Below are 25,012 nucleotides of genomic sequence, written 5' to 3' on the forward strand. Positions count from 1 at the left end.
TTCACCCAAATGTTCATATAATATGTAAATATAAAGTAAAAAACACACACACAGGCCAACAAGCTACCCATGTCAATACTTTAAAGTGTGTGACTTTTATATGTTAGGAACAAACAACGAGATGGTCTTTTCTTGATATGTGTTTTTATTGCAAGCCTGCAGTCCTTACAAAATAAGAGTGAATTAAACATAAAGTTTGCATCATTATTCAATAAAATGCTAAGATCCTATCTGCCATCCTCAGTAATAACATCACACTTAGATGATAAATATGTGAATTTGAATTCTAAGGCATGAAAATATAATTAATGTTAGATGTTTTGCTACAGGTATATTTAACCTGAACAGGTAAATAATTGTAAATATGCAGTTCTATATGTGAAGTTGTCTTAAAGCATTGTCTTCATTAGTTAATATATGTCATGGTTAGATGTATTCAGTAGAGGAGTATGGCGATAGGCATCGGGTTCATCTTCGGGGAAAGTTTGTGTTGAGATGCAGAGGGGATGTGGTGTCTTCCAGCCAAAAACACTTTTACATTCAGACATCAGTCGATACATTCATTTGTTCATCCTCTTGAAAGCGTGCGGTTGTGATGTGTTGTGAGGTGTTTTGATGTGTTTTGGTGTGTTGTTGATGAATTCAAAGCTCCTGCGACTGGAGGAAATGACATCAGCCACAAACTTTGTGCAGTCAGAACACACATCCCTTAGATTGCAGCCCGCGGCGTACAGTTGAGGAAACTCCTCTTCTACCGAGTGTCTGGATAGGAAATGCAGAGACCTGCACACAGACATAAAGACAGACAGCGAGTGCTCAATTCTACACTAGTCAAGCAATTCAAAAAGTCAAGCAATCATGACATACATTTAGCATTTTGGACCCATAACTTTATTTTTGTTCATTTAACTTATTAACTTACAAAAACCATAAACTTAACATTGAAGTGCAATTAAAAGTGCAATTAACTTCTTGTGAGGAATACCCATAATGTCAGGAGTGTGCAGGAGACAAACCCAAGTGCAGACACAGGTGAGGATAAGACTGAAACTTTATTTTACAGAAAACAGAAAAACAAAACCCATGAGGGGCAAAACGTATCTTTACAAGGAAGCGGGGTAAAAGTGACAGGACAAGGGAAACACATGGTCTAATAAAAACTATACTGAGACCACATGATCCCACACAAAACATGGGTCTGTCATGATTCTGCCTCAAGACTAGATTAAACAAGGACGAGAGGGCAGAATCATGACAGAACCCGCCCCTTAAGGAGCGGCTTCCAGACGCTCCTCATGGACACTAGACATGGGACAAGACAGACAGGCTTGACTGGGTTCTTGGGAGGATCAACTGAGGGTGGCAGGACAGAGGGGAACAGGACAGGATCTAAGGGCTGAGGGGGTCAGGAAATGGGGATGGAGTAGGTGAGCCGGGTTGGCTTGGGACAGGAGATGAGCATCTTGAAGGCAAGGAGACAGTGACTGGAGACCAAGAGGACAGGCAGGGCGACAAGGGTGGCAAGACAGGGAGCAACACAGGGGATGCTGCGGCCGGCACGGAGACGAGACAGGGACAATGACAGGAACCGGGATAGAGGAGGCTGCAGCTGACTGGGGGGCCGGCGACACAGAGGGCGCTGCAGCTGGCTGGGGGGCCGGCGACACAGAGGGCGTTGCAGCTGGCTGGGGAGTTGAGGAAGGGGGTTCAGTGACCGGCTGTGATGTCGAAGCTCCCTTCTTCCTCCTCTTCTTGCGAGGACGTGGTGCAGAGAATGAGGCAGCAACCGAGGGTGCTACAGTAGGGGTGACAGGCCCTGGAGGACCCCTCAGAGGTCGACTCACACGAGATCCTCTGCTCACGCTTGCACCGGAGACTGACAGGGTGGGCTGAGCTCTCAGGATCAGAGGGAATGATGGCAGGTTCCTCTTGGGTCATCACCCCCACAACGCAATCCTCCAAGATTGGAGGAAGCTGATCAGGCCAGTCAGCTCCAGTCACACCCCTAGACTCACGGTGCGCGAGGTACTGCACCGTGTCGGAGAAGAGCATTTCCTTCAAACTTCTTTGCTCAGACGCTGAAAGTGGCTGGTCAAGGCAGCTATTAAAGATGAGCTTCAGCTCCGGATCCCCAAACCCGGAACCCCTCGCCGAACTCAAGAACCTCAAGGCGAAGGTCCTAACGTCAGTCCCCTTCTGCCGATGGCCAAACAAAACATGAGCCTGGCAGGCTCTTCGGGCTAAAAGTTCAGTGTCCATCCTGGTCCACTGGGTTCTAGACTGGTGTGATCGTTCTGTCAGGAGTGTGCAGGAGACGAACCCAAGAGCAGACACAGGTGAGGATAACAATGAAACTTTATTTTACAGAAAACAGAAAAACAAAACCCACGAGGGGGCAAAACAGATCTAAACAAGGCAGAGTATGCAAGAGCGACTGAACAATAAACTGAAGTAACAAAAACAAAAGCAGGACTAGAATAAACACTAAACAAAATATAAAATACAAACTTGACTTTAGAATACAGAAAGTACTACACTTAACCAGACTGAATATTGACAGCAACAGACAGGAACAAGGCAAGACAATCACGCAATAAACACAAAATCACAAGGACTATAAATAGGGACAAAATAATGAGGACGACAGGTGACCATGATAAAACAATCAGGATGAGAGGATGACAAGGGAGCGGGGTAAAAGTGACAGGACAAGGGAAACACGTGGTCAAATAAAACTATACTGAGACCACGTGATCCCACACAAAACATGGGTCTGTCATGATTCTGCCTCAAGACTAGATTAAACAAAGGACAAGAGGGCAGAATCATGACACATAAGCCCTTGCGCCAGGAAATTTAAAAAAAAGTTTGGTCAAAGACTAACAACTGCTGGGACATATAAACAGTTGTTAATAAAATGTCTCTTAGCATTATTGATGTTTTTGTTGTAAATTATAGGTTTTTTGAAGTCCCAATTATGGTGATCAGTGTTTGCTTTAGTATGCATGCACCACATTCAACTCATTGTATTTCGCTCCACTATAATGAAGATATATCTAAAGAATGCAGTTTGTTGTGTGCTTCTGTGAAGAATTAAGTTTAACACAAAGTCAGTCCTGAATACCTTTCTTTACACCTTGTTATATAAAGTTAAAGGGGCAATATGTAGGATTTACCCCCATCTAGTGGTGGAATTTTATTTTGCATTCAAACGAACAGTGATTTCTAGCGCGTCCCCTTTCCAAATGCGTGTTGGAACTACGGTAGCCGTTATGTAATCGCTGATCTCCTTGTCCGTTGCAGCTGGTTCACGTGTTCTGAATGAAAACGCGTTGGTAGGCTAGTGCTTTTTTTCCCTCTCTGCTATTATAGTTTATCAATATGGCGGAACGACATGGAAGCCTCCTTGGACTTACCCGTTCAATGTAAGTAAAGAGAAGAAATTCTAAGCTTACAAAGAAAAGTCAGATCACTGGCAGAGGTCATTTGACACCAACGTGGGCATATTTATGAATAAAAACATTGATTTTGATTCATAAAACACTTAAAATCCTACTTATTGCCCCTTTAAATGACAAATTAAGATTAGTCTTTATGAACACCAAGTGAACTTAATTGTTTAAGTGCACTACACAAACCTCAAGTTTGGTGAACTTAACAATTTAAGTTCAGTGTATGTGTTCACCAAGTTAATAAACTTAAATATATAAGTTTTGGGGAGACCCATTACTTTAATTGAACTGAGGGAACATGTTTACTCAAATGAGTTCAGTCAACCCAATCAGGGTTTTCAGTGTAATAGTTTAATATCGGAAGGGTTTTGTGGTTTTAAACTACTGTAACTAAATCAAATACACACTGTAAAAATACTTTGCTGCCCTTAAATTTTTTGTTGAATAAACTCGGATTTACAAGTCATTTCAATTTACCATTATTTATCTTGACTAGAGATGAGTTGTTATAACTACAGGTAAGTTGTTATAACTAATAAAATTAAGTTGACTTTTCTTAACTATATTTTACAAGTTGTGACAACTCATCTCTGTTGACATGACTTGTAAATCTGAGTTGATTTAACAAAAAAATTTAAGGCAGCAAAGTATTTTTTACAGTGCATCAGTGGTTCCCAAGATGCATAAAATGTTCCACTAATAATTTAATATAAAAATATTGATATATTGCGCTTTTAAAAAAAATAATATGCTTACAATGCCAGGATAAGGTAGTTAAAATATTCTCTTATAAACATTTCAATGTTGCTCGCTCCATCTCACTTTGCTTATCAAAATAGAAAGAAAAGATGAATGTAGAGGCTTGTGGGGCTCAAGTTGTCATATATATGTACATGAGGAGGAGGCCCAAGGCAAAAGGCTGGGAATCACTGAAATACATCATTGTAATGTTTGAAATGTCATATTATGTAACCAGGGTGCAATTTGTGAAAAAAAATCAGAGGGGGGATGTTTTTTAAAATATTTTTATTTATGAAAATAAATTATGAACCACGGGCTTATACTGATTATTCAGATTATTAAGCAATTTCTTGTTACTGTTTAAATAAAATATGTATAAAAATGTCATCCTCGCACCTGCCCTGAGTGGGATTTGAACCGTTCCGGCATGCGAGTTGGACGCTCGAACAAGGAGGCTAAAGGCCACGAGCTGGCGAGTGATGTTTACTTTTACTCCACAAAATATTACTGACTAGCTGGCCTCTGTTACAGAAACTTAATAAAACAATCACAGAATCTTAACTGTACATGCCAGAATGCATTATTCATTTATGCTTTGCGCCAGGCATGCAAAAACACTTGTTTATAATCATAATAGAAATAATGCAATGCACAACGTACGCTGATGAGGGACTTTTGACCTCTTTTTGCTTTCCTGTGTCATCCTGGGAGTTCCCCTCGATTCTAACAACGTTAGTTTCTGTTGTCTGTTTGTGGTAAAATATGATGATATGCTGCTTGGAATCCTTTTAATTGATCATTTGGCTATTTTCGTGCTGAAATAGACTATTGTTGCTTGGCCACATTTGGAAAATCCGGTTATGGATAAAAAAAATCATGACAAAACCTAGACATGCTGTCACCTATTGTCACAGGATCGGAAGTGCTGACAGTAATTCTCCATTCCTGATATTACTGTTGTTTGCACTATTGCGTGGCAGTGTTTTTACTTATATTAAATTATCTTTATTTTCCGCCGTTTATATGGCCGTTTGATGACCATTAATCATGGGAGGATACATTTAGTCCCCACTGGGGATAATTTTTTATCAGAGCCAGGGATATAAAGATCAGAGGGGGGATAACCCCTTATACCCCCCAGCAAATCACACCCTGTATATAACCATTTATTATATATTATGATTTAATGATAACATTTTTTACTTCATACAACTATAAAAGACAACTTTTTGGTTTTGGCCAACTGTACGTATTTAAGGGTCTGCCTCCTTTAACATGTAAGGCATTGGCTGATAATTCATTCAATTAATCTGTTATCATGTAATCCATAAAAAAGTAACTGTAATCTGATTATGCACAGATTAAAATGTAATCTGTAAACATTATGGAATGCAAACAACAAATTAAAGGGGACATAATATTTCACAAGACTTTTTTGAGATGTCAAATAAATATTTGCTCCATCATTACTGAGTACATACATGAAGAGTATCAAAATACCCCACAGATTTATTATAGCATGTTAAAATTGCCACTTTGTAGGTGTGAGCAAAAATGTGCTGTTTTGGGTGTGTCCTTTAAAATGCAAATGAGCTGATTTCTACACGAAATGTCAGTGCCGTGTTTGGATATTGCAGATTAAAGGGTGGTATTATCCCCCTCTGACATCACACGGGGAGCCAAATTTCAATGAGCTATTTTTTTCACATGCTTGCAGAGAATTTACCAAAACAAATTTACTAGGTTTATCTTTTTTATATTTTATAGGTTGATGGGACCCAATTATAGCAGATTTTCATGATATGTCCCTTTTAACATAAAATCACTGAATAAAAGCATTTCTACTCACTTATAGACTTCACTCTTGTGACTCTTCATGCTGCTGTGAAATCCCACCGTGTACACTGGAATGTGTGCCATCTTTTTGTAGGGAATCTTCATCTAAATTTAGGAAAATAATCTCTCTTATGAATTTTGCAGCAAGTAATACAAAACCATTTGCAACTGTAAATCTTTATAACATGAATGACAGTAAACATATTTTTTTTAATTCAGTTATACGCAACGATCAAATATATGATATGATTATAATAAAAAAATGAAAACTATTGCAACAGGAGACGAAAAGAATAAAATACCTTTGCACTACAAGAGCTACAGACAGACCTAAAGGACAAAGAACAGATTTACAGATATAACACAAGTTTTACAGTTTATTATTATTTATTTGGGGAAGTGAAACAAAGACCTTTTACAAAGCAGGCACGTGGACGGCCATGAGAACAGCGGAAACTTTACTCGACAGCAGCAGCATATCTGAAAAACAAACAGATATGAAGATTTGTCATTTGTGTTGGACTGATGTGAATTATACCATCCATGAATCCAAAACGTGCTCACACCTTGCCCTTCTTTAGATTATTAAAAAGCTCCTTATTCTGCATGTATTTCTCCATCTCGGCCTTGACAAGAATCCGGCGCACATTGATGACCTCATCCACTGTTAAGGCCAAACTGTCCACTGGATGACTGAACTCCTCCTGTGCATGAGTAAATGAATAATGTGGAATCCAATAAAAAGTACACCTTTGTACCTAAAGGGTGCCTATTGGTACCTCAAAAGTTTCAGTATGTAGAAAATAACCCAGAATATTCCTTTAAAACAAGGATAAAAATAAAATCAATCACATTTAATCACAATCAATCATCTAACTGTAAAGCATGACACGAGGTATAGCGAGATCCTGGATTCCCAGTCAATACATAGACTGATAAAATGTTTACTATGAATTTAATATACTGTATATCACTTTGGATTAAAGCGCCTGCTTAATGCATTAATGAAAAAGTCCACTGACCATCCACTGACGCCTGGAGATTTCACATGATGCTGAAGCACTTTCATCACCATCTGAGCTGAAAGTGTTACAGATGGACCGGGGCATCCTGTCAAACACAGGGAATGAGGCTAGACACAAAAGAAGAGTAAAGAGTGAGAGAAACAACCATTTTTACAAGTCCAGGGTTGTAACAACTATACATTGTTCTTTAATATAGTAGATATAAAATAGATTCGTCACAATAAGGTTCAGCAACACAAAATAATAGGGATGCAAGATATATCGGCCAACATATCGTTATCGGCCGATAACTGCTCATTTGTAATATTATTGGTTACCGGTCTGATAGCAAAATTAGGCCGATAAATGAAAGCCGATAAATGATGGATTATTTTGGTTTGTTGAACCACTTCACTTGCTCATTGCTGGCCATGTGGAGTTTTGATTAGTGCTTTCTGTGACATAGCACGAAGATGACACGTGTTGCGAGCTTAAGAAGAGTATGCTAGTCTAGCGCAAAGACAAGATGTCCGCGGTCTGCAAGTTTTTCATTGTGAAATTAATATGAATATTTATCGGCCTATATATATATATATATACATATCGGTTATCGGCCCCCAGATATAAAGAGTTATCGGTTATCAGTATCGGCAAAAATTTCCATATCGGTGCATCCCTACAAAATAAGGATCTTAAATACATGATTTCCATAGTGACAAAGTGTCAAATGAATCAATATACAAATTATTTTAGAAAAATGATTCCCTATGCTAAAGCTGCAGGCGCAGTGATATTACGCACCGCCCAAAATAGTCACCATGGTTACTTTCAATAGCAGGGGACTATTTTCGGGCACTGCGTAATATCACTACGCCTCCTGCAGCCATGTTACAGCAGCAAAGTCCTTGATTATTATGTCAGAATGAGAGTATAGTTCATAGCATATCTGCCTAGAAAAGCACAACTTTTAATTTTCTATCGGTCTTAGTACACGATGTAACTACAGAAGAGTCGAGATTAAAATAGGAAAAATATTGAAACTCTTTGGTTATTTTTAGCGCAATGCAAATGGTCTAATCAGATTCAATGGATTGTGCTAAGCTATGCTAAAAGTAGTACCGCCAGACCCGGAGATCAGCTGAATGGATTCCAAAACGGTAAGATTCAAATGTTTAACTCTATGGGAGCTGAAAAATGTTTAAAAAAATGCTAAATCCCTGCCAATGACAAGTTTTTACGGCAATTCATATTTCCACTATTATCCACTAGGTGGTGCTCTAACTCAGCTTATAAAACACTAAGGCATCCACTGATCCAAAACAGTAAAAACTCTGTGTATGTTTTGATCATCGCTCTGAATCTGATCTCTAACAAAAGTCATTTGCAAAAATGCAATTATCTCAGCTTTTTCCTCAAAATGTAGTATTTTTGAAGAAATATACCCAAATTTGAGAGGTGATAAAACAAAACAAATGAAGATAGGATGAAACTTTTTTTTTTTAAAGCAGAAGGTCTGTTCTTTCATTTGATATATTGTTAGTTTATATATTTAAAAGGCATTCAACTTTTGTTAAAATCACAAAAAACATAGGTGGCAACTTTTTTTTAAACGCTGGCAGGGAAAGAGTTAAAAATTAAACAAGCTTGGTTAAAATGTCAAAAAAAAGAAGATTTTAACTATGGTCCTCACCATGGTACATGTGTGGTGGTCCAACCACTGTTAACGTGTGTGATCGGGGTCTCTCTCCTCTGAGTGGACCAACACGCTCAGGTGTTTTTGAAAGAGATGATGTCACTTCCCCTCTCAGCTCATCCAGGTCATGTTCTGAGAAGGAACGATCTCTTTTCAAAGGCGTAGGGGAGCTCTCTGTGCGTCTAATGTCTAAATCTGGAGAGTCCTCATCCTGCACCAAAAACATGGAAGGTATTGGTTAAAAACACTTGCACTGACATATCTTAACATATATCAGTGCTATTGTTTAGTCTTAAGATGCACAACAGTATATGATTGTAAAAACTACTTAAAGGAACAGGAAATATTCACATATTGAAATGAGAGATGCAACATTTTTGTTGTTTGCTTGCTTCCCCTGATGAAAAACACAGCATCAAACCAGCAGGGGAATTATGCTGGTTTATGCTGGTGGTCACCAGCATATCAGCACCAAAACACAATATATGCTGGTCTTGCTGGTATGACCAGTATGTATTGCTGGTGCTAATGCTGGTTTGGTGCTGGTTTAGCTGGTGCTAATGTTGGTCCTGGTTTGGTGCTGGTTTAACTGGTGTTCACTAGCAAACCAGCACCAAAACACAACATATGCTGGTCTTGCTGGTATGCTGGTTTTTTCAGCAGGGTCGTCACTTCAGTTTTTCTTAAACAGCCAATCAGAATGATCTGACTCGCAGACGAGCTCCACCACCGTTTTGACATGCAGACGTCGACTTAAAGGAATATTCAACTTTTATAAAAAAAAAATAAGTTTGATAATTTTCTTACCCCCATGTCATTCTTTGTTCAGTTGAGAAGAAATTAAGTTTTTTGAGAAAAACATTCCAGAATTTTTCTCTACATATTGGACTTTAGTGGACCTCAACAGTTTAAAGTTTCAATGCAGCTTCAAAGGCTCTAAACGATTCTAACTATGGCATAAGGGTCTTATCTAAAAAAACCATCCTCATTTTCGCCAAAAAATATGTACACACTAATTTCATAACCTCTAAAACAATGCTTTACCTAATGCTGACCGCACTCTCTTACCTCAAATATATTCATCTCCTCCATTTCTGCCAGTGTTGGAGCTTTTAGTAGAACACGCATACGGGATTGTGGGCGGCACCCTGCTTCTGTGACTGACAGGTCAATGCAGGAAGTTGATTTGATGTCACACTGGCAGGTTTGTACTAGACATGGTAAAGAGCCAAATGCTGAGAGAGAATAAACACAGTGCTGTGAGCAAACTACCATATTCACATTACTAACATATTACTAACTGAAAAAAAATGAACTTCAAATTTTTGGATACTGATGTTACAGACAAAAACCACTGAGGTGCGGGACACTCTTGTTACGAATAGATAGTTCAAGGGTGTTGTTATACAACAGAGATAGTATTGTTATACAGTAGACCAATACTGGTGTAGGGCACTGTGTAGGGCACAGTATAGTGCAGTTATAGACAAATACTGTTAGGGATTACTAACATTGCTGTTACAGACAGATACTGATAAGAAGACAGGAAATTGTTGCTATAGACAGATAATAATAATGTGAATGATACTGTTGTTACAGAGCGTTACTAAAAATTGATGATAGGATTCTGCTGTTACACGCCAATACTAATAAGGTAACATGATACCGTTGTTATCAACCAATACTAAAAAGTTGCCAGGATTCTGTTGCTACAGACCGTTTCTAATGAAGTAACATGATACCGTTGTTATCGACGGATACAGAATTCTGTTGTTACAGACCGATACTAATAAGACAACATGATACCGTTGTTATCAACCGATACTAAACATTTTCCAGGATTCGGCCAATACTGAAAAGGTAACATGATACTGTTGTAATTAGCCGATACTAAAAAGTTGACATGTTTCCATTGTTCTAATGAAGTAACATGATACCGTTGTTATCAACCGATACTTAAAAGTTTACAGGATTCTATTGTTACACACTGACCTTGATAAGAAACATGATAGCGTTGTTATCTGCCGATGCTATAACGTTTACAGGATTCTGTTGTTACAGACTGATCCTGATAAGGTAACATGATACCATTGTTATCGGCTGATACTAAAAAGTTGACAGGATTCGACCAATACTGAAAAGGTAACATGATACTGTTGTAATTAGCCGATACTAAAAAGTTGACATGTTTCCATTGTTACAGACCGATTCAAATGAAGTAACATGATACTGTTGTTCTCAACCGATACTTAAAAGTTTACAGGATTCTGTTGTTACAGACTGATCCTGATAAGAAACATGATACTGTTGTTATCGACCGATACTAAAAAGTTGACAGGATTCGACCAATACTGAAAAGGTAACATGATACCGATGTAATCAGTGATACTAAAAAGTTGACAGGATTCTGTTGTTACAGACCAATACTGATAAGGTTAAATGATACTGTTGTTATCAACTGATACTAAAATGTTGCCAGGATTATGTTGCACATACCGTTTCTAATGAAGTAACGTGATACCATTGTTATCGGCTGATACTATAAAGATGATAGGATTTGACCAATACTGAAAAGGTAACATGATACCGATGTAATCTGCGATACTACAAAGTTGCCAGGATTCTGTTGTTACAGACAGTTTCTAATGAAGTAACATGATACCACATGTGAACGGCCCCTACGCTAATATGATTTTGTTTTTCTCTCCCTGTCTCGTCCCTGGGTCCCATTGACCCTGAGGACAATGGGACAAACAGACCCAGTTCCGGTAGATGTGAAAGTCGGCACACCTCTGATCTACTGGTCGTCCTTCAATGTGATGCCCAGCTGATGCCTGACCAACGACCACCGGCAGGACCCGCTTAATATCTGCTTAATCTCTGCTTAATCTCCGCTTAAGCTCCTTATCCGTTAATATGTGTGTATATACATGTATATCTCCCAAGGGTTTTTCCCTCCTAGGACTTTTATTTTTATTTCCTCGGCTAAACAACCCGGGGTTTTTGTTTTTTTTTCTCCTAGGGGGTTTTTTACCCCGGGGAGGTAGCCTGCTTGGGCTTAACTTAGCTTCTTCTTCTAGACGTTACATTAGTAATATGCTCGCTCATAATGTCGCGTCATAGCCGCAGCAAATTTGACTGCTTATGCTATTGTGTATTATGTTATGCTATCTGTCGTTTTTCTGTGCTTTTACTGCTTCTATTAATGTAAAGCTGCTTTGAAACAATTGAGTATTGTGAAAAGCGCTATATAAATAAAATGGAATTGAATTGAATACCGTTGTTATCGACCGATACTAAAATGTTGACAGAATTGGACCAACACTGAAAAGGTAACATGGTACCGTTGTTATCGGCCGATATTATAAAGTTGACAGGATTCTGTTGCTACAGATCAATACTATAAAGGTGATATGATATATTTGTTATCCACCAATACTAAAAAGTTGAAAAAATTCTGCTACAGACTAATATTGATAAGGTAACATTATACCGTACCGATACCATACTGTTGTTAGAGACTTAAACTTTTAGGATGACAGGAAACAGCTGTTGCAGACTAATTCTGCTTGATACAGCTTTATAAAGATTGTTAGTAAGATGTTAACATACATCTTTTAGGAGTGGGTGGATCCACAGGTCTCAATTTGTGATCTTGTCTAATCTCAGCCAGAACCCGATCATGAAGAGAATAATGCTGCTGAGGAGGAGGAGGCAAACTGCGTTCTGAAACCTGCAAACATCAATATAAACAGAAAACAATCAAACCAAACAATAAAACTCACACACTTTCTCAACAAATGCTTATCAATGTATAGTTCTTTTTAAACATTTTCTCTTATTAATACAATATTAAAAATTTCACTGAAACAAAGTAGCAGCTATTTGTAGGACTTAAGGATGTTTTTAAACACTACATGGCTAAATATGTCTGAACAGCCAAATACAACACCCATATCTACTTGTTGAATGTTTAATTTCAAATTAGGGATAAATCATTTTAGTTTATTTTTTACATTGCAGTACATAAACATGAGGGGGAGAAACATTTGTACATTTGGCGATATCAACCCACATAAGTAAAGATGCCTTTAGGAAAAAATAAAAACTAACATATTGTGGATGTAGTAAAAGTGCCTTAAAACTGCGTGAATAACAGTCTATTTTTTCATATGATCATGTTGCACCTGTTTAGGGCTCAGTGTCATTGAATACTAGTTATAAGATATAATCAGAAACTAACTGGTTTAAGAGGAGGTCTTGATCTGATGAAGTCCAAGATCAACTCGTGAGCATTTTGTTTTACACATGTAGGAATATTTCCATCTACCTGCAGAAAAAAACAGATTTGATATTAATGTCATTATTAATGTATAAGTATGTATGTTACATCATTTACGATGTAATCTCAAAACATCTAATTGTTGTGCCGGTGTAGCTCAGATTACATCTGATGTTTACTACAGCAAGTCCAGCAGACGTTGTATATTCAGCAGTAAGTAAAGTCTCACCACAACTTTGCGTAGTTTATATTTGCGCAAGCGAATGTCTTGCATAAGCATCTCGAAGGGTGTAAGGCTGAACTCTGTGGGCAAAGGGTTAAACGGCTGTTCCTCCACTTTCTTCAGCTTCACGCCCTGTCTTAACTCCTTCATCAGCTGAATCCACAACCGAGTCTGCCCGAATACACACATACAGGCTATGCTTGAAATTGCATACTAACATATTCCTCGCACTACTATCTAGTATACAGTATGTATACATTATAGGCACATATATGATATAACAAACACATCTTTTACCCAGTCGGTGTTTTGAAGAGCATTAAGCTCAGCGGTTGAATTTTCCTCCTGGGATTCCTCGGTTCTGATCTTCTTTAGCATCTACATCATGTAAATATCAGACATAAAAGAAATGTCATTCACATATACAATCATTTTCCATAATGTAAAGTATTGATGATATTCACTGATTGTTGGGAATTAAGGGATCATGCTCCTTACCTCTTTGGCATCTCGTATCCTGCTGAGGAAAGTCTGCAGTTCAAGAGTCTCAAGGAAAAGTGCCCGACACACAGCCTGGTAGTGCTCCGGTGCTAACGCTGGATTCGCCAGTCTGCTTACACAAAGCACCATGACCTGATGAAGAGTGTGTTTGCCGTCTTCCTCCTCTTCGTCTTCCTCCTGGCCACTGTAGCCCTCATCTTGAGCTGTATTACCGGCACACAGTTTGGTCTCCGTGCTGTCCTGACCGCTGACCATAAATTCGATCAAATTCTCAAGCTGAGAACTCAATTCCCGTTCTTCGGTGTCATCCAGTCCCCAGTCCAGGGCACGATAGATCGCCACACCCATGGACTTAACCAGCTGTACACGATAAAAAAAACACGGTGTGTTATTGAACAAAGACTGCGATAATGGAAACTTTTTGGGAAATCACATGCAAATGTCAACCTTATCAAGAAAGGTAGAGTTTTATACAAAGTTTTTAACTATACTGATATTTGGTGAAAATTCTCTCTTCATGTTTTTAAAAATAAAAAGATTTTTTGTTTAATAAAGAGCTGTCCTTTCTCCAGTTGTTGGGTATTATTTCTTCTGGCTATTGGTCAAAAATTTGCCAGTATTCGACCAATACTAATAAGGTAACATGATACCGTTGTTATCGACCGATACTATAAAGTTGACAGAATTTTGTTGTTACAAACCGATAGTGATAAGGTAACATGATACCGTTGTTTTCAACCGATACTATAAAGTTGACAGAATTCTGTTGTTACAAACCGATAGTGATAAGGTAACATGATACCATTGTTATCAACCGATACTATAATGTTGACAGAACTTTGTTGTTACAAACCGATAGTGATAAGGTAACATGATACCATTGTTTTCAACCGATACTATAAAGTTGACAGAATTCTGTTGTTACAAACCGATAGTGATAAGGTAACATGATACCGTTGTTTTCAACCGATACTATAAAGTTGACAGAATTCTGTTGTTACAAACCGATAGTGATAAGGTAACATGATACCGTTGTTTTCAACCGATACTATAAAGTTGACAGAATTCTGTTGTTACAAACCGATAGTGATAAGGTAACATGATACCATTGTTATCAACCGATACTATAACGTTGACAGAACTTTGTTGTTACAAACCGATAGTGATAAGGTAACATGATACCGTTGTTTTCAACCGATACTATAAAGTTGACAGAATTCTGTTGTTACAAACCGATAGTGATAAGGTTACATGATACCGTTGTTATCAACCGATACTATAAAGTTGACAGAATTTTGTTGTTACAAACCGATAGTGATAAGGTAACATGATACCGTTGTTATCAACCGATACTATAACGTTGACAGAACTTTGTTGTTACAAACCGATAGTGATAAGGTAACATGATACCGTTGTTTTCAACCGATACTATAAAGTTGACAGAATTCTGTTGTTACAAACCGATAGTGATAAGGTTACATGATACCGTTGTTATCAACCGATACTATAAAGTTGACAGAATTTTGTTGTTACAAACCGATAGTGATAAGGTAACATGATACCGTTGTTATCAACCGATACTATAAACTTGACAGAATTTTGTTGTTACAAACCAATTGTGATAAGGTAACATGATACCGTTGTTATCAACCGATACTATAAAGTTGATAGATTTTTTTTTACAAACCGATAGTGATAAGGTAACATGATACCATTGTTATCAACCAATACTATAATGTTGACAGAATTTTGTTGTTACAAACCCATAGTGATAAGGTAACATGATACCATTGTTATCAACCGATACTATAACGTTGACAGAATTTTGTTGTTACAAACCCATAGTGATAAGGTAAAATGATACCATTGTTATCAACCGATACTATAACGTTGACAGAATTTTGTTGTTACAAACCCATAGTGATAAGGTAACATGATACCATTGTTATCAACCGATACTATAACGTTGACAGAATTTTGTTGTTACAACGTATAGTGATTAGGTAATATGATACCGTTGTTTTCAACCGATACTATAAAGTTGACAGAATTCTGTTGTTACAAACCGATAGTGATAAGGTTACATGATACCATTGTTATCAACCGATACTATAAAGTTGACAGAATTTTGTTGTTACAAACCGATAGTGATAAGGTAACATGATACCGTTGTTTCAACCGATACTATAAAGTTGACAGAATTCTGTTGTTACAAACCGATAGTGATAAGGTAACATGATACCGTTGTTATCAACCGATACTATAACGTTGATAGAACTTTGTTGTTACAAACCGATAGTGATAAGGTAACATGATACCGTTGTTATCAACCAGTACTATAAAGTTGACAGAATTTTGTTGTCACAAACCGATAGTGATAAGGTTACATGATACCGTTGTTATCAACTGATACTATAAAGTCGACAGAATTTTGTTGTTACAAACCGATAGTGATGAGGTAACATGATACCGTTGTTATCAACCGATACTATAAAGGTGACATAATTTTGTTGTTACAAACCGATAGTGATAAGGTAACATGATACAGTTGTTATCAATCGATACTATAAAGTTGACAGAATTCTGTTGTTACAAACCGATAGTGATAAGGTAACATGATACCGTTGTTATCAACCGATACTATAAAGTTGATAGAATTTTGTTGTTACAAACCGATAGTGATGAGGTAACATGATACCGTTGTTATCAACCGATACTATAAAGGTGACATAATTTTGTTGTTACAAACCGATAGTGATAAGGTAACATGATACAGTTGTTATCAATCGATACTATAAAGTTGACAGAATTCTGTTGTTACAAACCGATAGTGATAAGGTAACATGATACCGTTGTTATCAACCGATACTATAAAGTTGATAGAATTTTGTTGTTACAAACCGATAGTGATGAGGTAACATGATACCGTTGTTATCAACCGATACTATAAAGTTGATAGAATTTTGTTGTTACAAACCGATAGTGATGAGGTAACATGATACCGTTGTTATCAACCGATACTATAAAGTTGATAGAATTCTGTTGTTACAAACCGATAGTGATAAGGTAACATGATACCGTTGTTATCAACCGATACTATAAAGTTGATAGAATTCTGTTGTTACAAACCGATAGTGATAAGGTAACATGATACCGTTGTTATCAACCGATACTATAAAGTTGATAGAATTTTGTTGTTACAAACCGATAGTGATGAGGTAACATGATGCCGTTGTTATCAACCGATACTATAAAGTTGATAGAATTTTGTTGTTACAAACCGATAGTGATATGGTAACATGATACCGTTGTTATCAACCGATACTATAAAGTTGACAGAATTTTGTTGTTACAAACCGATAGTGATAAGGTAACATGATACCGTTGTTATCAACCGATACTATAAAGTTGACAGAATTTTGTTGTTACAAAACGATAGTGATATGGTAACATGATACCGTTGTTATCAACCGATACTATAAAGTCGACAGAATTTTGTTGTTACAAACCGATAGTGATAAGGTAAAATGATACCGTTGTTATCAACCGATACTATAAAGTTGATAGAATTTTGTTGTTACAAACCGATAGTGATAAGGTAAAATGATATCGTTGTTATCAACCGATACTATAAAGTCGACAGAATTTTGTTGTTACAAACCGATAGTGATAAGGTAACATGATACCGTTGTTATCAACCGATACTATAAGGGGGCGTGCACACCAAAGCTTTTAAGCCCACCGCAGGGGCATGTTTTCAATTGATTCCAATGGAAACTCTGCGTTTTTCAAATAAGCCGCCGCTCGAGCGTCGAGAGTTGAAAGAGATTCAACTTTGGGTGAAAAGCTCTGCTCGTCAATGTCAGTTCTCACACGGCCGTCCAATCACAGTCGAGGAGGGGAGGGACAAGTATCACAACAACCAACTGGCTCACAGCTCAAGTATCACAGCTAAAAAGTACTCGGCTGAAAAACAGCCGGCGTTCAGTGTCCTCCAGGCGTTTTCAGCAGCGTTTAAAAGTTTTGGTGTGCACAGAATTCCTATAAAGTATGTTGTATCCCAAAAACTTATTTTTTGTCACATTCCTTACGCATGCATGTGATATTTTTCTGATGTCTGGACTCTATCATCAGGGGTTTAGGAAAATATAAACAGATGGTTCAATATATATTTTATAACAAATGCATTCACTCAGAAATTATAGTTTTAACAGCAAATGTCACATCCATAACACTGGAATTATACGCCACATACTGCATAATAGTCTCACCTTGTCCTCAGCAGCCGACACGGTGTTAGCAGCATTACTGTCATCTAGACAAAAAGAAAAAAGATTATGAGCGACACATTTAAAAAACGTTAAAATTGTTATCGGTACTGTTCATCTTGCATCCCAATTAAATAATGAAGAACGATGGGTTGGAGATGCTTCTTCTGCAGTGAATTGCCCTAAAACTGTGTTAGGAAGGCTTAAATCCAAGTTATAGCTAGTCTGTAGGGTGACTATCTATCACTATGGCCATTTGAATTGATAATCATCTTCATAACAGCCCTGCTCATAAACATTCATCCGGTAGTGACGGTGTGGTAGATTTACACTCCATTGCAGTCGGCCATCTGGACAAATTGGGCATACTTTATGAGTAATAGATGGTTATGGAAGACTTGTGTGTATCTACTGCTGTATGATTGGTCAGAACTTCATTAAATGTCCACAGAAGCCCAATTTTACAGTAACACTACAATCACGGGGAGTCATGAGAACTTAAGTTAAATTATTAATAGGAGTCCTAATGTGCCAATAAACCTGACTTACCATAATAAACATTTCCCCACAACAGCATTTTTAGACTCAGGTTTAATTGACTGTGAAAATCCCTGTACTCCAGCATCATAAGTATTCTTAACTGTCTAATAGTTCCTGTTACATATTTAAAAATTTATATCTGCCTTTGTTTATTTCTATATGATTAAAGAGCACCCGTTTCTTGGGATGAATGCAGCAATAAAGTGTGGCCAACAAAATGAAAGGAAAATGGTCTTGCAAACCTAAACTCAACAAAACTATGCGTTATTTTAAAGCGAGCTTTGGGTAAAAAAGGTACAACCCAACCGATTTAACTTAATGGGTTGTTTTAACAAATTGTTGGATCGCATACAGTATAAACTTTTTTGGGGGGTTAATTTAACCCAACCGCTGGGTTTGTCCCTTTTTGGCCCAATTAAGGTCTTGGAACCATGCCAAAAACCGCCCATAAGGTCATAAGACTGACACGTAAAGCAACCAATCATATATATCGTTTGGGCCTTGTCATGTTTAGGGGTGTGGAAATGTCTCTATCATTCATTCACGAATGTAACTGACATTTATGACAACAATGGCAAACACCTTAAAATATCTCTTTAGCTTCAAGCAAAACTGTTGGATGTCTTTTAAAGACTTTTAAACCGTAACCCTCGCTTGCACTCTAAACTCTGCTGGGTTATTTTTAACCCCATGCTGTAAATATTGGACAGAATACACGTTGGGTTATTAAATAAACCTATGCTGGTTTCTTTCAGTGCAATGCTGGGTTGTTTCAACTCATGGTTGGGTTAACAACAACCCAGCATAGGTTTATTTCTAACCCAGCATGTGTTCTTCTGTCCAATATTTACCCAGCATTGGGTTAAAAATAACCCAGCAGAAAAGTACTTAAAAAATGCAGCATTTATTTGATTTGGATGAATCATTATTACTGAAGTAAATATGACAGCTTTCTTCTATACACAACCCCAAACCCAAGTGACAATGGCAAAAAAACAAAAACAAACATAAAACAAATGAAAAAAACAATAAATAAAATGACATGAAAAGATGGGCCATATAAGTTAGCGGGAAGGAGCGGCATAAATTGAAATTTGGCGTATGTATTGCACGACTTTTCACACTGCGTACTATTTATACGCATTTCATGAAAATGGGTTGGGTGACTTCCCTTCTGAGGGGTGTGAATTCAAAATATGCACAGTGTTAAATGTACACTGCCAGTGTACAACCCCAAAACAGAAAAAGTTGGGACATTGTGTAAAATGTAAATAAAAACAAAATGTCATAATCTGCAAATCTCATAAACTCATATTTAGTTGCCAAACAGGTACACACAACATATCAAATGTTGAAAATGAAAAAAAAACTATTTCATTGATAATGTAGGCACATTTGTAATGTGATGCCCGCAACACCTTTCAAAAAAAGTTGGGACGGAGGGTAGATTTTGGGCTATAATGAGGTAAAACAATTTATTAACAATGTGATTTGAAATACGTGATGTCAACATGTGATTGTAGTCATGATTTGGTATAAAACCAGCACCCAGGAAAGGCCTAGTAGTCCTTTAGCAGCAAAGATGGGCCGGGGATCACCAGTTTGCCAAGAAACACGTGAGAAAATTATTGAAAAGTTTAAAAAAATGTATTTCTCAAAGACAGAGAAGAGATTTGAATATTTTGTCCTCTACGGTATTCAACATCTTTAGAAGATTCAAGGAATCTGGCTCAATTTCAGTGCGTAAAAGCCAGGGGCGCAAGCCTAAGCTGAACTCCCGTGACCTCCGTGCCCTAAAACAGCACTGTATCAAGAATCGTCATTCTTCCATAGCTGATATAACCACATGGGCTCAGAATTACTTTGACAACCCTTTGTCAAGCAGCACAATCAAACTACATCCAGAAACTTCAAACTTTACTGTGCCAAAAGGAAGCCTTATCTTAACAGTGTCCATAAGCGCCGTCAACGTCTCTGGGGTCGGAGACCTCCAGAATGGACCATGACACAGTGGAACCGTGTATACGGTCAAATTAATAAGTTTTTGAGGTTTAAAAAAAAGGACATCAGGGGATCCGGACCAATGTTGAAAAGGACCATCCAGACTGTTATCAGCAACAAGAACAGAAACCAGGGTCTGTCATGGTCTGGGGTTGTGTCAGTGCCACTAGCAAGCGTAACTTGCACTTCTGTGATGGCACCATTAATGCTGAGAAGTACATAAAGATTTTAGAGCAACATATGCTGTCTTCAAGACGACGCCTCTTCCAGGGACGGCCATGCATATTTCACCAGGATAATGCAAAGCCACATTCTGCACGCCTTTCAAAGGCATGGCTGCGAAAGAACAGGGTGCGGGTGCTGTACGCCTTTTGAAGCGTAAAATGCGACAACGAAGACCTCATACTGTTGCACACCTCAAGAAGACATGTTTACAGGAAGAATGGGACAAAAATCCCCCTGAAACATTAAATCACTTGGTGTCTTTTGTCCCTAGACGTCTTTTGAGTGTTGTGAAAGGAAATGGCAATGTTACAAAGTGGTAAATGTTTTACTGTCCCAACTTTTTTGGAATATGTTGCAAGACTCAAAATGCATATGTGTTGATTTTGAAGAGATAATAAAATTAATCTTGTAAAACATCAGAGAAAGGTTAGTCTATAGTTTCTAGTGCAATACACACCAAAGAGGGTGTCTCAGATCACTGTTTTCAGTTTTAATTTTAATGTAAGACTTGGGGTTGTATATACGGGTATCACCAAGTCTCATATAGACACCAGCAATGTACATTTAACACTGGTAATTTGTGTCAGGCGTGTTGTTCGTCAAAATATTTGTTTGTTGCATCATGTGAACCATGTGCATCATGCGTCATATCAAAATATGTGCCTGCTGCACACACGCGTCAAAAGCTTTATGATAAAAGAGACGCTCACATTCACAAAATGCTTGCAAGAAACTAACTTAACACTAAACTCGGATTACACTTAAAATTATGCGAGTCTTTGGCAAATATGAGCGTCTCTTTTATCATAAAGCCATAAATTCGAAGCGTCTGCAGCAGGCATGTATTTTGACATGATGCGTGATGCACATTGGTTTAAATTCAACCCGAACACATTTTTTCGACATGGCGAGCCACACACGATGGGTTAAATACATGTTGTGACAAGCTTCGCATCGTGGGCCCTCGAAAAGAAAAGAAGTCATTGGCCGCCACTGGATATTGTTAATGAAAAGTAACTCAAGGAGCAAAATGGTTTCATTTAAAAAAAAATTGTGCATCTGTATGTGAGATTGAACAATTTGGAGTTCATAAACACAACAGAATTAAAGTCACAAATGTGACTATATTGTTTAACATTAAAACTCATTTTCTATGAGGCTGCAATATTCATGTTTTTAAAGAGACTTCAGAAAGGCAAACAAATCTGGTATGCATAACGTTTATTTCTGTTCAGAGGACTCATTTTTGGCAGAGATCTTGTACTGACAACACAAGAGTCTCTCTGAAGATTTCTCCAGTCCCAAAGACATTTTAATGAAGTTGAAATCAAAACTCTGTGGAGTCCAATTCATATTTATTTGTTTTCTTAGCTTGAGCAGATTCAGTCTGCCTTTCTTTTAAAACACAGCAACATTTTTGTAATTTATATTAATTGTTTTCTGACACACACCTAGCCTATTGTGTCAGAAGACATTTATTAACCTATTGAATATTTTGGATTACTTTAATAAAAAATTATGTGCATTTTGGAGATTTAAAATAAAATTCATAAATAACAAAAAAATTAATCCAACTTTTTTTTTGTTTAGCTATAGAAAGTAAATCGTATAATAAATTATTAGATTATTTAAAAAATTATAAGAAAAAATTAATTAGGCTATTTAATACCTTTGTGTATTTGCTCATAAAAATCCAAACAGAATTTTACTTTTTTTGTCAGGCAGTGTAGTGAAGTAGGCTAAGTTTAAAGCAGTGCTTCTCAATTATTTTCTGTCACACCCCCCCTAGGAAGAAGTTATTCTTTTCATTTCGCGCCCCCCCCCAACTCTCCGCCGTGACTGTAAATAGTATAATTTGTCTATAAAATTGCACATCTGCAAAACATTGTATCCTTATTAACATTAAAGAAAACACAAAAAAAGAAATATCAATCAACTTACAACAAAGAATAACTTTATTAACATTGTTTTTAGTCTGTAACAGAAAAGACTTAAAAATGCATCAATTTGCCTGAAATAAAAAATCCATCCTTATTTAACGTATAATATTTTTTGACCATTTGATACTGAAAAATTAAATTAAATATAATAAATAAATAATAAAAAACTCAAGCGGCTTATCAGCGTGATTGGGGTGTAATGTCTTTAAGTGACGGTGCAAAAAAATCACTTCCTGAAAAAGTATTTTCCCCTGGGTCTCGCGCGCCCCCCCTGGTGTCGCTTCGAGCCCCCCCTGGGGGTCCCGCCCCACTATTTGAGAAGCACTGGTTTATTACACCCAAAAATAAAAATACTGTCATAATTTTCTCACTTTCATGTTGTTACAATCCTGTACAAATTTCTTTGTTCTGATGAAAATATATCCGATCATAAGCACCATTAGGATCAGGAATACCATAGAAGTGAATGGGGCATACAAACGGTCTGATTGGGAACATTCTTATAAAATATCTTCATTCGTGTTCATCAGAACAAAGAAATTTATACAGGTTTGTAACAACAAAATGATGTATGGATGGAGTAAATGACACAATTTTCATTTTTGGCTGAACTATCTCTTTAAGTGGTACTTCTTTAATTTTCACTCAGGTTTAAATACGTTAATATTCAATGTCGGTTATTTTATTTAAATTAGCCTACTGTTTACAACCCTGTAAACAACAATGTGAAAAAAGGTAATGTTATTCATCTTGTCTATATCATCTTGAAATAAAACAAGCAATAAAGTAACAGCATCGTTTACGATGCGCTGCATCAGCACAGATCAATGTATAATGTGCACGTGCCAGCATGTTTTGATACGAGCGTTGCACGCAGCGTCACCTGGTGTCTCATTTTGTCACTTTTGATGCAGAGGTACTTTGAAGTGAAAATACTAATTAAAAAACAAATGGAAAAACGCGGTTTAAAAGACAAAAATGCAGGGAAAATCAATCACAAACACTTCCAATCCACAATGCATCAAACAGGATTGCATTTACGAATCAATAAACAAAAAAGACCTTCACAAAATATCGACCCAGAAGAACAAATCAGTCACATACTGTAACACAGGGATGCTTAATTTAATGTTTAGATATTATCACACGTAGCAGGCTATTATTATTTATTTTACTGTAACTGTATTGATGCGCATTGAAGGCCTATGAATGCGTTACTGTGTTTACGTAATGAAAAAGTATTAGACACTCAACTTTTTATAAACACTATATCAAGAAAGACTTTCAAATCAGATATAAAAATGACCCAGAATATAAAGAGAAATTTTAAAAGTCCTCACCAGTGCGGTCCAGACGTGCGGTAACGGTGCCGTCTCTATGCAGGAGGATTGCGGACGGATCTGAGATCAGATATTGGGCACGAGTGTCCGCCGGGCGCGGCGCCTTCAGCTGTCTGCAGCACTGGTAACACACAGCCCAAGCCTGCTCCTCATTGATGGGCTGCTGGTAAGACTTGAGCACCTCCTCCAGAGACAGTTCACTTCTTTCTGATACCCTTGAGTCTCCGTCCTGGCCCTTTCGGTTTGCTGATCTGGCCATGACTTCAGGTAAGAGATTTAACGGGAACAGATTGATGATGATTATAGGTTGTTTATGCGCTCATATGCCGCGAGAGAAGCATCTGCAGTAGCGCCAGTCAGTGGAGGCGGCCGGACATCTCTCATGGTTTGTTTAAAGCACAAAATACACAAAGTTAAAAGCCATCCATTGCCTAGATGTGCGTGTATATTCAGCAGCGGTCAAGTTTCCTGCATTATTGCTGTAATGCATCCTGAATCCTCTGCAAAGTGCCATACGAGCTCCTCCCACATGACAGGACCAATGAAAAATATGAGCTAAAAAGTGAACTAAAGCACCTATATGATGCAAAATAACGAGACGAGGCTGTTTAAATTATAGCTAAATATAAATAAATGTCACGACTGATACTGATGACTAGAAGTTCCTCTTTATAATTATAACCAGACAAACAGTTATTTGTTATTTTTTAACTTAAGAAAAACATCTAAGGTTGTATTTTTTAAATTGAAGTCATTTTGAAGCTACCCCGTGCCCTTGGTTAAGAAACTCTGCTCTAGTTCACTAGTAAGTGCACTTGAATGAGTAAAGAAAACGAGTGAGTAAACTCAGACACTGAAGCGTTGCGGGCGCCATCTTGTGTCTAAAGGAGGGAAAACACACACACACACACACACACACACACACACACACACACACACACACAGTAAAACTTACACACACATAAA

The 25,012-nt window shown here is 37.5% G+C and overlaps 1 protein-coding gene across 1 annotated transcript; it reads right to left on the bottom strand.

Annotated features, from left to right (window-relative positions):
• Positions 1 to 127: 127 nt before the first annotated feature.
• Positions 128 to 24,928, bottom strand: spire2 (spire-type actin nucleation factor 2). The gene is made up of 15 exons (XM_055191668.2): positions 24,047 to 24,928; positions 18,004 to 18,047; positions 13,730 to 14,092; positions 13,529 to 13,609; positions 13,238 to 13,402; positions 12,970 to 13,056; positions 12,339 to 12,459; positions 9,795 to 9,961; positions 8,724 to 8,937; positions 7,052 to 7,161; positions 6,596 to 6,733; positions 6,442 to 6,509; positions 6,332 to 6,359; positions 6,043 to 6,134; positions 128 to 783 (listed from the first exon to the last, which is right to left on the bottom strand). Exons 1-15 carry the CDS (start codon positions 24,303 to 24,305, stop codon positions 561 to 563), a joined length of 2,160 nt encoding a protein of 719 aa, XP_055047643.1. The 5' UTR covers positions 24,306 to 24,928; the 3' UTR covers positions 128 to 560.
• Positions 24,929 to 25,012: the final 84 nt, after the last annotated feature.

The sequence above is a fragment of the Misgurnus anguillicaudatus genome, chromosome 6, assembly GCF_027580225.2.
Source record: "Misgurnus anguillicaudatus chromosome 6, ASM2758022v2, whole genome shotgun sequence".
Classification (NCBI taxonomy): Eukaryota; Metazoa; Chordata; class Actinopteri; order Cypriniformes; family Cobitidae; genus Misgurnus; species Misgurnus anguillicaudatus.